Raw genomic sequence first — 13,991 nt, forward strand, 5'->3', positions numbered from 1 at the left:
TGCCTTATGCACATACACGAATGGAGGTATGGGGAGACCCTGTCTGTACATATCCTGATATATGACAGCGCATCATCAACGTTTATAAAAATCTTCTTGCTTTCAGCAAGATCAGAAGGATCAAACCTGGGATTATTACACCAATTTGAGTGCTGTCTAGACCTGTTATTCTACAGGAGGACTAAAAAAATTATATAATCACAGCTTACAGGAAGAATCTGCAGAGATGAGAGGGGGGTGATGGGAAGACCCAAATGTGTGCAGAAGCATGTCTCTTATGAACTTCTGATCTACTAAGTCTGAAGAACTGCCGTCAGCCACATACCAACTCACTTCTTCATATGATATATTTGATTTATTTAATATATTTAATGTAAATGACTGTCCAAGAAATCAACCACTTCATTTCAGAGCCGAAACAGAAGTAGTGCAAAGAATTGCATTTATGTGCATTGTTTTTTTTTTCTCCTGTTAATATCCCCTCCCAGGTAAATTGTCACTGAACAGAGAAGACACAAGGCTGATACAGAGAAGAAAGGCATGGCAAGACAAAAAAAAAAAATAGTTACTGATATCAAGGATACACCCACTCCAGTTTTAACTTCTCAGGAGGCAGCTCTGTCCTAATATCATCATAATTTTCTACATCAGAAGGAATGAACATTGTGATTGGTCGACCCCGCATGAACATCTTGATATATTCTCCCTCTGTTGAAACAAAAAGTATATTAATCATATACAAGTTTACACAAGAAATGAGCACAAAAGAAACTAGTAGTTAGCACAGAGATGCAAATAATATTTGTGATATAACAATTATTTTTGAAATGTGAACTTGGTTAAGGCTGAGACTTTTTTTTTTTTTTAACTGAACACTAAAACAACATGCACACACACACACACAAACACAGGCACAGTAAGTGCTAGCTGAATTTAGGGTAACTCTCTGAATAGATTAGGCCTGTAACATTTTAGACATGTAAATTAAAGAGCAAAGGTAAATTTTAAATCTAAATTAAAATATGAAATCGAATAAATAAATTATCATGAAATCACAGGATATGATATTTCAGGTTGAACAGGGACCTCAGGACATCTTTAAGTCCTACTTCTGGCTCAAAGCAGGCTCAGCCACAAGGTCCAACAGGAACGCTCGGGATTTTGACTGGTTCAGTCTTGCCAAGCTCCAAGGATGGAGATAGCACAGCCTCTCTGGGCACCTTGCAGCCTGCCAGCACCCCCAAGGCCTTTCCCACAGAGTTGCTCTACCCCCAGCCCCTTTGTTCCCAGCCTGCATCCCTGCCAGGGGCTCTTCTTTCCCATGAGCAGGACTTGGCATTTGTTCTTGCTGTTTTGTGAAGTTACTGCAGGCCCACCACTCCTCCAGCCTGCCCATGTCCCCCGGTCTGCTGCCATCTGTAAATTTGCGTGCACTGTGTTGTCTGCTGCAGGTCACTGCAAAAGTTGTTTAACGGGACAGGTTCAGGACAGATCCCTGCAGACTCCACTTGTTACCTACTGGCCACAAGGTAGAGCAGGCCCCAAAACCCACAACCTCTGAGGCCAACCATCCAACTGTGTCTTTTACCCTCTGAGCTGCCCACTCATCCAAACTAATAGCCCAACTAAGACACTTGAATGCTGCAAGAAAAAGCATCAAAAGCTTTGCTGATTAATACAATCTGAAATTTATGAACTAACTAATAAAATAACCTGAATTATGAATTTATTAAAATCATTTAAATTGTATCCCATTGCATATTGCTCCATATCCTAAAGGATGGAAGGATGCAACAGATGACTCCAGCTCTAACACTGTCTTCAGTTGTGACAAAAAAATATGCACATTTATCGAGGCACCTGTACACTTTACAAGTCTTTAGAAGTTCCTTTCCAATGAACATCAGATTTTTTTTCCACCAGAGAAAACTAATTACAGAGTAGCTCAGTGGCTTGGTCAAACACGATAGCTAGTCGCTGGAAGGTAACTCATCTAGATTTAAGGGACAGCTCTAACTAGTATATGAGGTCCTGTCCTACAAGAGTTTTCCTTCCACACTACGACAGAAATGATTTTTCTAACTTCAAAAGACCAAAAAAACCCCACCCACAAATAAAACCTTTGAAGGCTTTTAAGGGTCTTTACACTCCACCCATGCAGCAAACACAGCGTTGTGACACAGTTAAATCAGGCCTCAAATAAACAAGAATTAGTGCCAACACTTCCAACTCTACTGACACAGGAGCTGCATTTCAAAAAGCACTAATTAAGAGGGATCCAAGTATTTCTTTAATTTTGCATCGTGTTTTGTTTGTTTGTTTTTAAATCAGACTTCAGCTTCTTTAGTGACTAGTATCCGTTGTTAATGTAACTAATATCACAAACCTTAAGTATTATAATACTCTGCTGTGAACCTTGAACTTTCTATTTGATTTTTTGGAGTAAGGACTTGAAAACCATAGCATAGAGAATTAAAGAGTTTCAAACCAAAGCATAAATAGTTGACTAAGACTGGATTAGAATAGTTGAGAATTAGCTCGAAAGTATGAAGAAATATCTAATCACATTTGACATTAATAATATTGAGCTCTAAAATTAAGATCTTTAAACAATTGTTTTTATATTTCTTTCAAAAGACAAACATGAGACAAACGTCCTGTAAATGTCCAGGTAATGCTTGTAAATATTTCCTGAATTAAGCTGTAAGATTATTATACAGATTGTATGAATGTGGAATCTATGTTTTGCATCTGAAATATCTAAAATTGAAATTATGTGAAACTCAGACTTATTCTGATTGAATTCTAGATTGAACACAAGTAGTTTATGTCAAATTTGGATTATCTAAAAAGGCAAGAGAAAGCAGGTAATTTCAGTGATGACAGCAAAAATAGTCTCTTGCATATCAAAATATTTTAGAAGATGTAAAGATTGATAAATAATCAAAGTTGTGACTAAGATCAGAAACATATTCACCAAGCTTAAGCTAGGGTCCCTACCCTCTCTCAGTTTGAAATAGATCACAGAAACATATTTTCTTAAGTCTTACCTACAGTCAGAAGAGAATGAGAGGGGAAAAACCTGTGACTATTTTACTGTACCAAAGATACAAAACAGTGTTGCACAGAAATATACACTAGAAACATACACTGTATTTACATTCCAAGTATTTCACTCATTCCAATGGAATGCTTTTAATTAGGTCAACGAATCCGTGTACCTGAACACAAGCTAGTTAAAAGTACTCTATCACATGCACAATATTTACTCTGAAGATTTAACAAAACAGAAGGCTTAATTTATCAAAACCTTTCTGTTTTTTGCTCTTAGTGCATAGTAATTTTAATTTCTTGAGGTTTAATGATTTCTATAAAACTTTTTTTTTTTTAATTAACTGATGAAGTAGATCCCAGTTTATCAAATTTATGGAGTTCCCTGCCTTAAAGGATATGATTAGTGTGACTCATTTTCTACTTCTAGCATGCTTAAATAAACCTTCCGAGACCAAGAACTAATTTTACTTGAATTTTGTATCTCTCTTGATCCTGGTAGTGGGTTTACTCTGCCCTGGAGGAAATAGAAGTGAATTTCCCTGTGAGAGTCCAAATAAAACTGAAAGCCACTGAAAAGAAATAAATAGATCGATCACATGCTAAAAGAAATACTTCTTGTGCAGAAATTGCAATAATGGAACATGGTAAAACTAGCACAAGCATAAAGGTTTTTCCTTATTTTGGATATTAATACAATGAAAGTTGAGCCATTTAAGTATCAAAGGAACAAATACAAAGAAGATGAAAAACAGTTGTCCCATTTCTTTCTAAGAACAAATACAGATCCTTTGAACAAGAACCCTGTAAGTCTGTCCATTGACAACAGTAGAAAACTTGCCTCAGATCAAATATCAAAGAACAAAGAACAAAGAAAATCACTTCCCAGTAGATAATTTAGAAACAATAGTTGTTTTACCAAATGTGCACTGCTTAATTACATTGCTGAGAAAAGAAAAGTCTGTGTTGTAACTAGTCTGACAGAAATTTTTAGATGACTATTCCAAATTAGAAGTATGTCTCATTTTTTCCATGAAAATATTTTATAGTATGTATTTTATAAAGAAAACAATTTTTACCAAACCCAAGGGTAATCTATCAATAACGGCCTTTCTGCTAAAATCTGGTGCTCTTGCTCTTAAAACATGATGTAACCTGAAGGTATTTGAAAAAGACCACCCACTTCTGCAATTCAAATTCTCAGTTTAGCACTCATCTTGGCACTTCTAGTTCTGTAAGATCAGTGCAAAATGATGCCCCGAATTTAGGTTCAAATTTCTTATTGCTGCTTAGAACAGCGGAGACAAGCTGCAACTGAAATGCGTATGGATGGAGGCAGTTGCACCTGTTGGACCCTATGGACAAGAGAGTCTAAGAAGAATTTAGTCAGGTCTTTGGTCAGAAGATAAGAGGTCTTGTGGAGCCTGGAGAAAAGACTGCAGTGCTGTCAGATACAAGTCAGCTCTCTGAACTGCCCTGTTAAAGAAAGAACATTTTTGGCTTTTATTAGTTAGCTGTGTGTATTCAAGACTACCTTTGAACGTACATGTTTAACACACTTGTTAGAGAGACATAGATTAGGTATAACTTGATTAAGCCTCTCCCTACAGAAGAAGGAGGATGAAAAAAGCAGACAGACAACCCACTGAAAGGTTTTTGTCTAAGACTGTAAATTTCCTTTCTTCAGAATAACCTGTAGGGCAGATATAATATTAATGTAAAAATCTTTTGAAATTCTAGAGATGATGGCAGCATATCAACAAAACCATTCTTCAACAGAAACTAATTGCCTAAGGCCAAATTCTTGTAAATGCAAGTTAAGGAAACCAGAGATTTAACTCTTTCATATCCTACCAGCTCAACTGTGTACTCAAGAGCATCACACTGTTTCTTTACTGTATTCTCGCTATTTCCAGATACAGAGCACCATGTCAGATTCTTTTTTCCTCACTTCACCTTTGGAAGTAAAGGGTCTTTGCCATCGCATAATAGAAATGTGGGAAAGTGGGTATTAGGGGGAGAGAAAGAAGTTATAAGGAACTTTGAGGGAAAAAAAATAATAATCCAACACTTCTCTTATCCAGCAGCCTGAAAATGACAGGTATCAAACTAAAAATTCTCTGCTCCAGATGAAAAGATGTTCAGACCCCTCTACCCAATGTGCAGAAGCATTTTGGGGGCAGGGGGAGCAGAAGAGGACACCTGAAATGACCTTTGTGCTCAATAAATCAACCTGCAACCACAGATGTCCCATAAATCCTTTCAAATATGGATCAAATGCACCTAAAAAACACAGTTACAGCTCTGCAGGCAGCACACCCAGGTGCTGTGGATTATCCACACCAGACAAAGAACAGCTCAAGCACGGAGCTGCTACAAAAGGCCGCATCACGTGGATGCAGCACTCTGGCTTCAAGGGCCAACACTTCACTGGGAACAGCTGGAGCTGCTTTTGTGAAGCTTTGAGCTCAAATTCACAGCCCTTGCCAGACTCTGCTTGGCTCCGCAATAATTCACCTCTGGAGCCTCAACAATGTCTTTGCACAAGTGCCAGGGGACAGAGGACCAGCGCTCCCAGTTTTTGCTCACAGGCTCAGCTCAGGCATATGAGCCTCACATGGGAGCCCTCTTGCTGTGCTGGACCAAGCAGACTCCACACGGGCCCCTGTGGGATCCCCAGAGGTGCGGGGAAATTAGTAACTCAGCCCCAAAGATGCAAGAACGCTTGATCCAACACACAAAGGTGCTCAGGCAGAGCGATGCAAAGACAGAGCCCTGCAACTCCACAGAGAGAGCAGACCTAAAGCTGTGCTGTCAGCCCACGAGGCTCTGCAAAGCCACATCAGGAGCTGGAGCTGCCTCCACAGCCAAGGCCAGCCCTGCCAGTGACATGAGCCCTGTGCCACCCTGTATGACATGTCTCCTTGTGCCCTCCCCATCTCCTCTGCTCTGGTTTTTACACTCAGGGTGCTCCAGCACTCGCTTCAGAAAGCATGGTCAGGCTGTTTACTTTTTTGTGTGGTAGCACGGCTGCTAACTTCAGCACAGGTATCTGCTGTCTAAAAGTACATCAGGTGAGAATGAAAACCACAATCATGCTCTCCCTCACAGCCTTCCTTTTGCAAAAGTCAAAATATTCTGTTCTTTAACTGTCCTTTTGCATGGCGAGCGTTAAGTCTGTTACCATGTGGCCACAAAATTTACCTTTTAGGAATGTGGGTGGCAATAACTGCATGCAGTGTTACAGAGGAGAACCTACCAGCGTTTTGATGCGTTATTTTTTCCATAAGGCTGTGTGTCTCTATTAGAATTACTTCTGGTACATCCTGGGATTGCATTTATATTTTCATAGTAAGTGGTTCAGTCTTTGCATGATTAACTAGCACATTAGAGCCCTCTTCCTCATCGTTTCATTTTGGCAGACAACCTAACAGGCTTTTACAGCTAAAATGTTGCTAGCAACTCCTGCATATGTGATCCTGCACTTTGAATAATTTAATTTTGTCTTATACTAATCCAGGGCTCAGGAACATCTAGGTCTTACTGTATTAAACTGCCAGCCTCTACCGTATCAGTTTGGTTGCTCAGCTTCACATCATCAGTGAAATTTCCTCCATGCTCCTACTTTCCTGTGCTAAGTTCATTAGTGTAAACACTAAGCCAAATAGGTCCCAGCAGGCTGCAAACAGACTTTTGCAACCAGAGTATCTACTCTACTGAGGGTTCTCTGAAAGTTTATGGCCTGCTAGAAAAGAGAGGAATAAATACCTTGATGAAACAATGTGCTGCTGCTGAGAGAGAACCTGAGAAGCCTGCCTGATCTGCAAGCAAACAAGTGCATCTCCACTGACAGGCACTGTAAACCAGTGAATTTACCTGGCATGCAGGGAAACTTGGTAAAACATGCAAGATATGGCAATACAAGCTATCTGAAAGGTTGAAATCAGTGCTTATATGAAGTCAGAACAGGAAGACTCATGCAATTACACTTAAGCAATTTATTACTTTGTGAATCATATTCTTGGGGGAATATGGAAGGTTTTCAGATGAAAATAAGTCAGAAAATGAGTGGGAACTGAAAAACAGGAGAAAAAAGATCAAAGAGATCTTTGTAGATTAACTAAGAAATATCTACAGAAAAGAGCAATTCAGGAGGCATCTTTATATCCTTCAGAAATTTGAAGAGTGACATAACTAAACCAAAATCCTGACCTACAAAAAACATGCCTCTAAATGAAATCATCAAGGAACATACAGTAGTTTCCTAGAAGGGTGTGAGATGCCCTACCTCTTACTGATTTTTACAAGAAAACTGGAGAAAATGTTAGAAGAACAAATTTTATATCACTATTCCTCATTACTTAGGCAGACTCTGAGGTAGCCCTGCAAGTCTATGCTGTAATTAACTGCTCTTTGGCTAGCAAGGCTACGCATAATAGGAAGTCTAATGAGCATACAGCTGCTTTTTTACTTATGTATGCATGTGTACGTATACATACATACACCTAGTAGATAAATAGTGGATAAATAAAATTAATTGTTCATCTAAGTTTAATTATTAAAAAAATCATTAATATGATCCTGTCTTGCAAACTATTAATGACTATTTTTCAATAATGCCAATGGGAGAACAACAGGAACTGATGAATCAAAAACCCACATCTCAAAACCTGCAGCTCAGATCTACTTGTGTTTATCATCTGAATCTTAACCTCAAAGCAAATTACAAGCAAACGAAAAACCTCAAACATCTCCAACTAGCTTGGCCAAGAAGAACTCTCTAATAATATGCAATAAACAACCATATCCAGAGTAAATTTATTAATCTGTCTTCACGTTCTAGCTGCATGACCAGTGAAGATATGCTTTTTAATACTACAAATAGCTTCTCTCTCAGAAGCTTTCTGCTTTCAGGCCTGTGTCATTAAGAATCTAGATAGTAACAACAGTTACCGTTTAATATTAAACTTGAATTATTGCAATGTAAACTAGCTTTTTTATGTAAAAATAAAAGTCTGACAAAAAGCAATACTGAACAGAAATATTCTCAATAAAACTGAATCTAAATGACTCCTGCTTAAAAAATAAAATCCTGACTTCTTCAGGAACCAATGATAAAAACTCCCAAATACTTCAATGCAAATTTGTTTTTCTGACAATATCTATGGTTTTTAATAACAAGCAATGTGCCTGCATGAGAGCCAGCAGCTCAATAATAACGAGATAGACTGGGTATCTATTTGCCCTCAGATACGTGAACACCTTCAACAAGCATCTGACAGAAAACCCATGTGTCTGACTGATAGCAAAACTGTTCTGAAGTAGCTACTGGATTTTGCACTCTCTGTGAACAGAACACACTGTCAGCAGGGTAAATATTTCCATTGTGGGCTTCATCATTGCCTCATTCTGGGAAGCTAGAACTATAGCGCAGTTAAAACTAACAGAAGAAAAAGCACTGGAAACTAATAAAGCACAATCTAAAAAGAAACAAACTTAGGAATGCAGTGAATGTTTTTCATTAGTGTCCTTTTAAGTAAGCACCTGCTTGTTCCATCCATAACTTTATTGGATTTTTACAGAATTTTAATACCTCCTAGTATTGGATTTTATTGCAAAAAAATGTCCTGGTTTGGAAGGATAAACAAACAAATCTTGAAAAATAAGCTAAAAAAAGTAAACCCAAAAACCTCTCCAGCGTACGTAAAGAAGTGTTTCTAATCCTTTGCTCATGGGACTGGCATCACAAAAGGGTTCCTGCATTACATCTGCTTCAGCATAAGCCCAGATGCACAGAGCTCAGCACTAACCTTAATGTGGAGCAGGTGCAGCTCAACCCACGTGAGAGAGAGAGGCACCGAGGGAGCAAAATCGGGTGCTGCAACAGAAGGTATGTGACCAATACCAGTAACACACATGGCCTCAGCATGCTGCTACGTAGAAGAAACTCTCAAGTGATTGCCCACGAGGCAGCTGCAGGCTGTGGTCCCCAAGGCTGTGGCTGCTGGCAGGAAGAGAGAAGTGCCCAGGTCTTGGTGATGTTCACTTGCAACACCTGCAGTACACGCTCTGTGGGACTCCATGCTGCAGCAGATTCAGACATAACTAATGCCCTTCATCTATTGAAGCTCACCTAAGATTAAATCTCACTTTCTCCTCATGCCTTTCCTTTTCATAGCTAATACTTCAATAGGAATCACACTGAACATACACAGATGTTCGTGACACAGATAATATTGCACCATTTTATGATGCCAGATAAATAAGATTCTGAGAACTGTGTAAAAACGCATTCTGCTAAATTTTGTGGCACTCTACTGTAGTCATACATTTCAAAAAGAAAAGCAGAAAAAAAAGCAAAAGTGATTCCAGGATGTTCATAGCAACACAGAATAGTCATCTTCCATCCCATTATTCCATGCAAATGTCTTCTGCTATGATAATTTGTGTTTGCATAAAGACATCGAAGTACTTTTTTGTAGATTTGCTTTGAAGCCCAGCAGTTTGCACACCAGCAGCCCTCCCCAGAGACCCCTTCACGCAACTGCTAGGAAGTGCTTTGACACAATCATTAGCGCAGGAGGCGTGTGCTGAGGGCATATGCAGTGGTTCATGTACAGCCCAGGGGAATTGCTTTCTCTTAATTAACAGCGTGCTGAAGACTGCTCACCTTTAGAGGCAAAAGCTGACAAGCCACAAAGGAGTGTTAGAGCAGCTTTTCTTGCCTTTGGGTTGCAGAATGTGGAGGTCCTGCAGAAACAGCATCAGCAAAGGCTACCTGCCATCCTATCCTGCTCAAGACAACTCTGTCCAGCTGCAAAGGATCTACCTTCAGAAACCATGTTAATTGTCTGAGCAACTCTTTCTGATCAGCTGGGTCAAATTGCAAATGGTAATTGGATATTTATAGGAAAACTATCTAGTAGAAAATAGACTAAACCCACCTGCCCAGGATGTTGCACTGCAGAGAACTGGCTGAGTTATTTCTAAGCTGATACTGGAGAAAGGTAGGGAAAAAACTCTCTGCAACTATACTAACAGGTTAGCTAGCAGGTGGTTACTTCTGTAGTAGTAAACAAAACAAAACCTAACACACAACCCAACACAGGCACATAGAAAAAGCTGTCATAAAATACACACACACACAGAGCTGTCATATAAAATACATTCGTTGGCCCATATTAAAAAAACAATCAATCAAAAAAAGCCTTTGTAGGTAGAATCCTAATTGCAACTTTGCCAGAGTTAAAGGCAGAATGATGTCCTGACACTACATGTTTTTAAAATGTTAGTAAATGCATTTACTGTGACAAGAATTTCTCCCCATCTCCGTTATACATAAGGCCACTCATCCACATCATCTTCTTCTTTCATACCAGCCAGGCTCAGAACAGACTAAGGCATGACACATGTGGAAAGGCACCCGTTCATCATTCAGTGAAAGCTCACATCCTCTGCAGCAATGTAATAGATAGCAGGGAAACATTGAGGCCACATAAGTTAGAGCCACCAGGAGGCGAGAACCAAAAGACAGCCTGTTCTTGGTGGGACACACAGAATTGTACAAGCACATTGTAAGGAAAGAATTAGTATTAAAGGCATTTTAGCTGTATGCAATTTGGTATTGTGAAAAGTTGAGTTTGGTAGAAAGGGCATTTTTAATTTAAAATTTTGATTAATTCTTGCAAACCTAAATTGCAGCTGATCTGGATGCTACTGCAACTAGCTTTCTTTTTACAGTAACCACTGCTGCACATATATACTCTTCTACAGCTGGCATAAAGATCCCTGGCATAAAGCAACAGTTTGTTGTTCCTGAAGCTTATGCATCCCTTTTTACCCCTAATCTTTTCAAATGATGTTTCTGATAAAAATCAATTTAGAATATTTTTAAATCTGTAATTTCTCTGTAAATTAGAAAAAAAAAAAGTTATTGGATCCAATTGATTTTTGCTCATTACAATTCATATGTTAGCTTCCAAAAATTTGAGTTTGTTTTTTTTTTTTAAAGAAAATCCAAAGATCAAAAGTAATCAAAATGTAATGTAATCTTGCTTACAGCACAGAATTTGGAGACTACAGATCTGTTAACTAGCAGCAAAAAGTATGAGACAGAACCTCTGTGTATATATGTTGTGCACAGCATGCATTTGGATAACATGCTTTAGTTTTGAAACTGCATGCTTCAGTACAGTTTGCAGGACATAAAAGCAGAGTAGTTTTGCGACACAAGAAGTACATTTCTTTTGTTGCCATGTTCCACCATATTCAGGGAGACCACTCCTATTCTTGTCTGAACAAGCCAGCAGTAGCAGGTAGCCACAGAATGCAAGATTGATCGGTGCAAAGACAAACACTTTAGGAGAGACTCATTTCTCATGTTAGGAAACTATATTAAAGACTTCAGTCTCTGTTCTTTTCTCATCAGTGTGTGTATGTTGTAATATTGGCAAGACAGAAAGCTGAGATAAAACAAATCTTTTAGTTGGCAGTTCTTAATATTCTGATATCTTAGGCAACAATGCAAGACTTCTAGAACCTTATTTGAACACGCATTCCTCTCTTGAGGAAAGTATGTATGTACTAATTTATTTTAGACTACCCCAATAATCCACCCTATACATATGCACATTGTAATGTGTTTCAATATTAAGTTGAAATATAGAGTTATAGAATCATTAAGGTTGGAAAAGACCTCCAAGATCATCTGGTCCAACCGTACCCCTACCGCCAATATTACCCACTAAACCATGTCCCTAAGTATATTTCATTTAAATGCTCAAAGATTTTTAGAGATCATGCACTGATGCTCTTTGATGGTGAAAAGCCAACTAAAAGAATCACGAGAGCGCTAAATCAGAAAGCGACCAACGGGCATAGCTTAAATCTTACCTTGGCTGTTTTTTTCACGAGTTGACATTTTTGCTGGTTATGGGACAGAAATAAAATATCTTAAAACTATTTCTAAATTCTCACTCTAACCTGCTTGGATGAAGACTGGCATATAGTTCAAAACTTAGAAGTTTTACTTTCATAACCTCTCTCCATTTACGCATGTACACAAACAAAAATATAAGGGAAATAATCAAAAAAGCTAAAAAGCTTTTTTTTTTTTTAAACCCATAAAAGTAAAATAAATCCTTCTACCTCCCACCAAAATTTTCCATCCTTCCTAAAGATCCAATATGGTGAGGCATTCTCCATAATTTCAAAGATCTTTATAAAAGTCTTGTAAAAGATCTGGAAAGAGCAATTCTTGGAGTAGTTATTAATGCAATTTTAGCTCTATATCCTCATTTCATAACCATCTTCCCAGTGTATTTATTTACAGGAAATACTATTCAGTCAAAGACAAATCTTTTCATCTTCATCCAGTATTTAAAAGTAAATATTTTTATTTACCTTGGCTGACGATGACATCTTTGTGCCTGGGGAAAAATTCAAAATAATATCGTTATTCTGTGAAATAATTATGAAACCCATATCATCTAATTTTATATATTATTCCATTTTGCAATCTCAGAGTCTGTGTACAGTTTAACTGTACTATACGATGCTATATAACTAATCTTGATGAACACAGAACATTTTTACACACACATTATTTTACTCAGGTCTCTGTATCTGTTAAGTCACTTAATGTCTTTGGCACTAGGGCAGGGGTTCCTAAGAACTACTGTGATAACAAAAACTAAAAAGCTTTTTAAAACAAATTATGGCAGCTGTATTCCTTGCGCGCAGAAAATTCCATTTTGAGAGAACAAACGTGTAATAACCAAATGTTTTAAGCTGCCAAACACCCTCAGGACTGCATGCAAAGCATTTAACACCTGTCAAAATAAGCTGTCCACATACAACACCACAAAACTTTCTAGGAATTAACCCTGTTGGACATGTGGATTAAATGTAAGCAAGTTGCAATTTCATTTAAAATGGATCCATGCAGCATTACTGGATATATAACACAAAGTCTTCTTAAGGAGTGCAGTTCAGATGTCTCTTCTTGCCAGAATCAGGAATGAACTATTCACGAAAAACCTCAGATCTTTTTTGTGAAGAGGGAAGAAATAGTAATTTCCAGTATCAGAGCTACTTCTTATCAGAATAACACTCCTTGATGGGAGAATGTATTGCATAAAAAAAAAAAAAATTGAATTCATTTGAAATTCAGCAGGAAGGTATGAGTGGCATCCAGTATTTTTAGCTGGATGGAGGTCACATTTTTGTAACAGTGACAAAGGGTCAAGGCATATGCATGAGGAAAGTCATCTCTGGCTATTGGTACAATCAACCTTCACCATGCTGCCAAATGACAAATTAAAGCTGGATTCCCTATTTTGCCTGAAAAACACTGAATGATGGGCTGCCGTGGGAACCCTGTTACTTCTTGTGGCTTTATCAGACTGATTTACAGCTCAGTGCTGGCTTAAAGACTGAGCTTGCTAAACAAAGTCCATATCCTGGGCTGGTAGCGCAAAGCATATGTAAAACATTTCTGTCCTGGGGCCCACAATAGGGGCTGAGTTCTACTCCCTTGCATAAGAGTCGGGTAACTTTAGGCAGATTAGGCCAACTTTTCTTAATTGAGAACTCTAAATGCAATATATCAATATGCCTTTGCACAACACAACTGATTCTGTTGGAAATCAGGCATGCAGGATCTGACTAAGAAATGAGTATTAATATGTGGTTTTGAATGCAAATTCTGTTTTTACTATAAATTTGAGCATAAGAACACGGTACACAATACAGTGTGCAATACCCAGTCTTCAATTCAATAGTCTGCAATTAACAATGTTGGAAGCTTCATTTTTGCCCAATACTTTCAGATACAACAGCTTCATATTGTGAACAGGTAACTTTCTCTGACAGTAATTAATCCTAATGTTTCCTCATCCACTCTTTTGTTAGATACCCTATTTGCTCTAAGTAGAGACTGT

The 13,991-nt window shown here is 38.2% G+C and overlaps 1 protein-coding gene across 16 annotated transcripts in view; it reads right to left on the reverse strand.

Annotated features, from left to right (window-relative positions):
* The window catches only part of EML4 (EMAP like 4), a 158,639-nt gene that overhangs the window by 36,767 nt on the left and 107,881 nt on the right, over positions 1-13,991 (reverse strand). For 14 of the 16 annotated variants that reach the window (XM_083828848.1, XM_083828851.1, XM_083828846.1 and 11 more), the window contains 3 exons: positions 12,454-12,479; positions 11,944-11,976; positions 585-708 (listed from right to left, as the gene is read on the reverse strand). In XM_083828848.1, the coding sequence (XP_083684974.1) occupies positions 585-708; positions 11,944-11,976; positions 12,454-12,479 (183 nt within the window). The remainder of the gene's footprint in view (positions 1-584; positions 709-11,943; positions 11,977-12,453; positions 12,480-13,991) is intronic. The other 2 variants (XM_083828850.1, XM_083828855.1) reach the window with 1 other exon arrangement.

The sequence above is a fragment of the Anser anser genome, assembly GCF_964211835.1.
Source record: "Anser anser genome assembly, chromosome: 3".
Taxonomy (NCBI): domain Eukaryota; kingdom Metazoa; phylum Chordata; class Aves; order Anseriformes; family Anatidae; genus Anser; species Anser anser.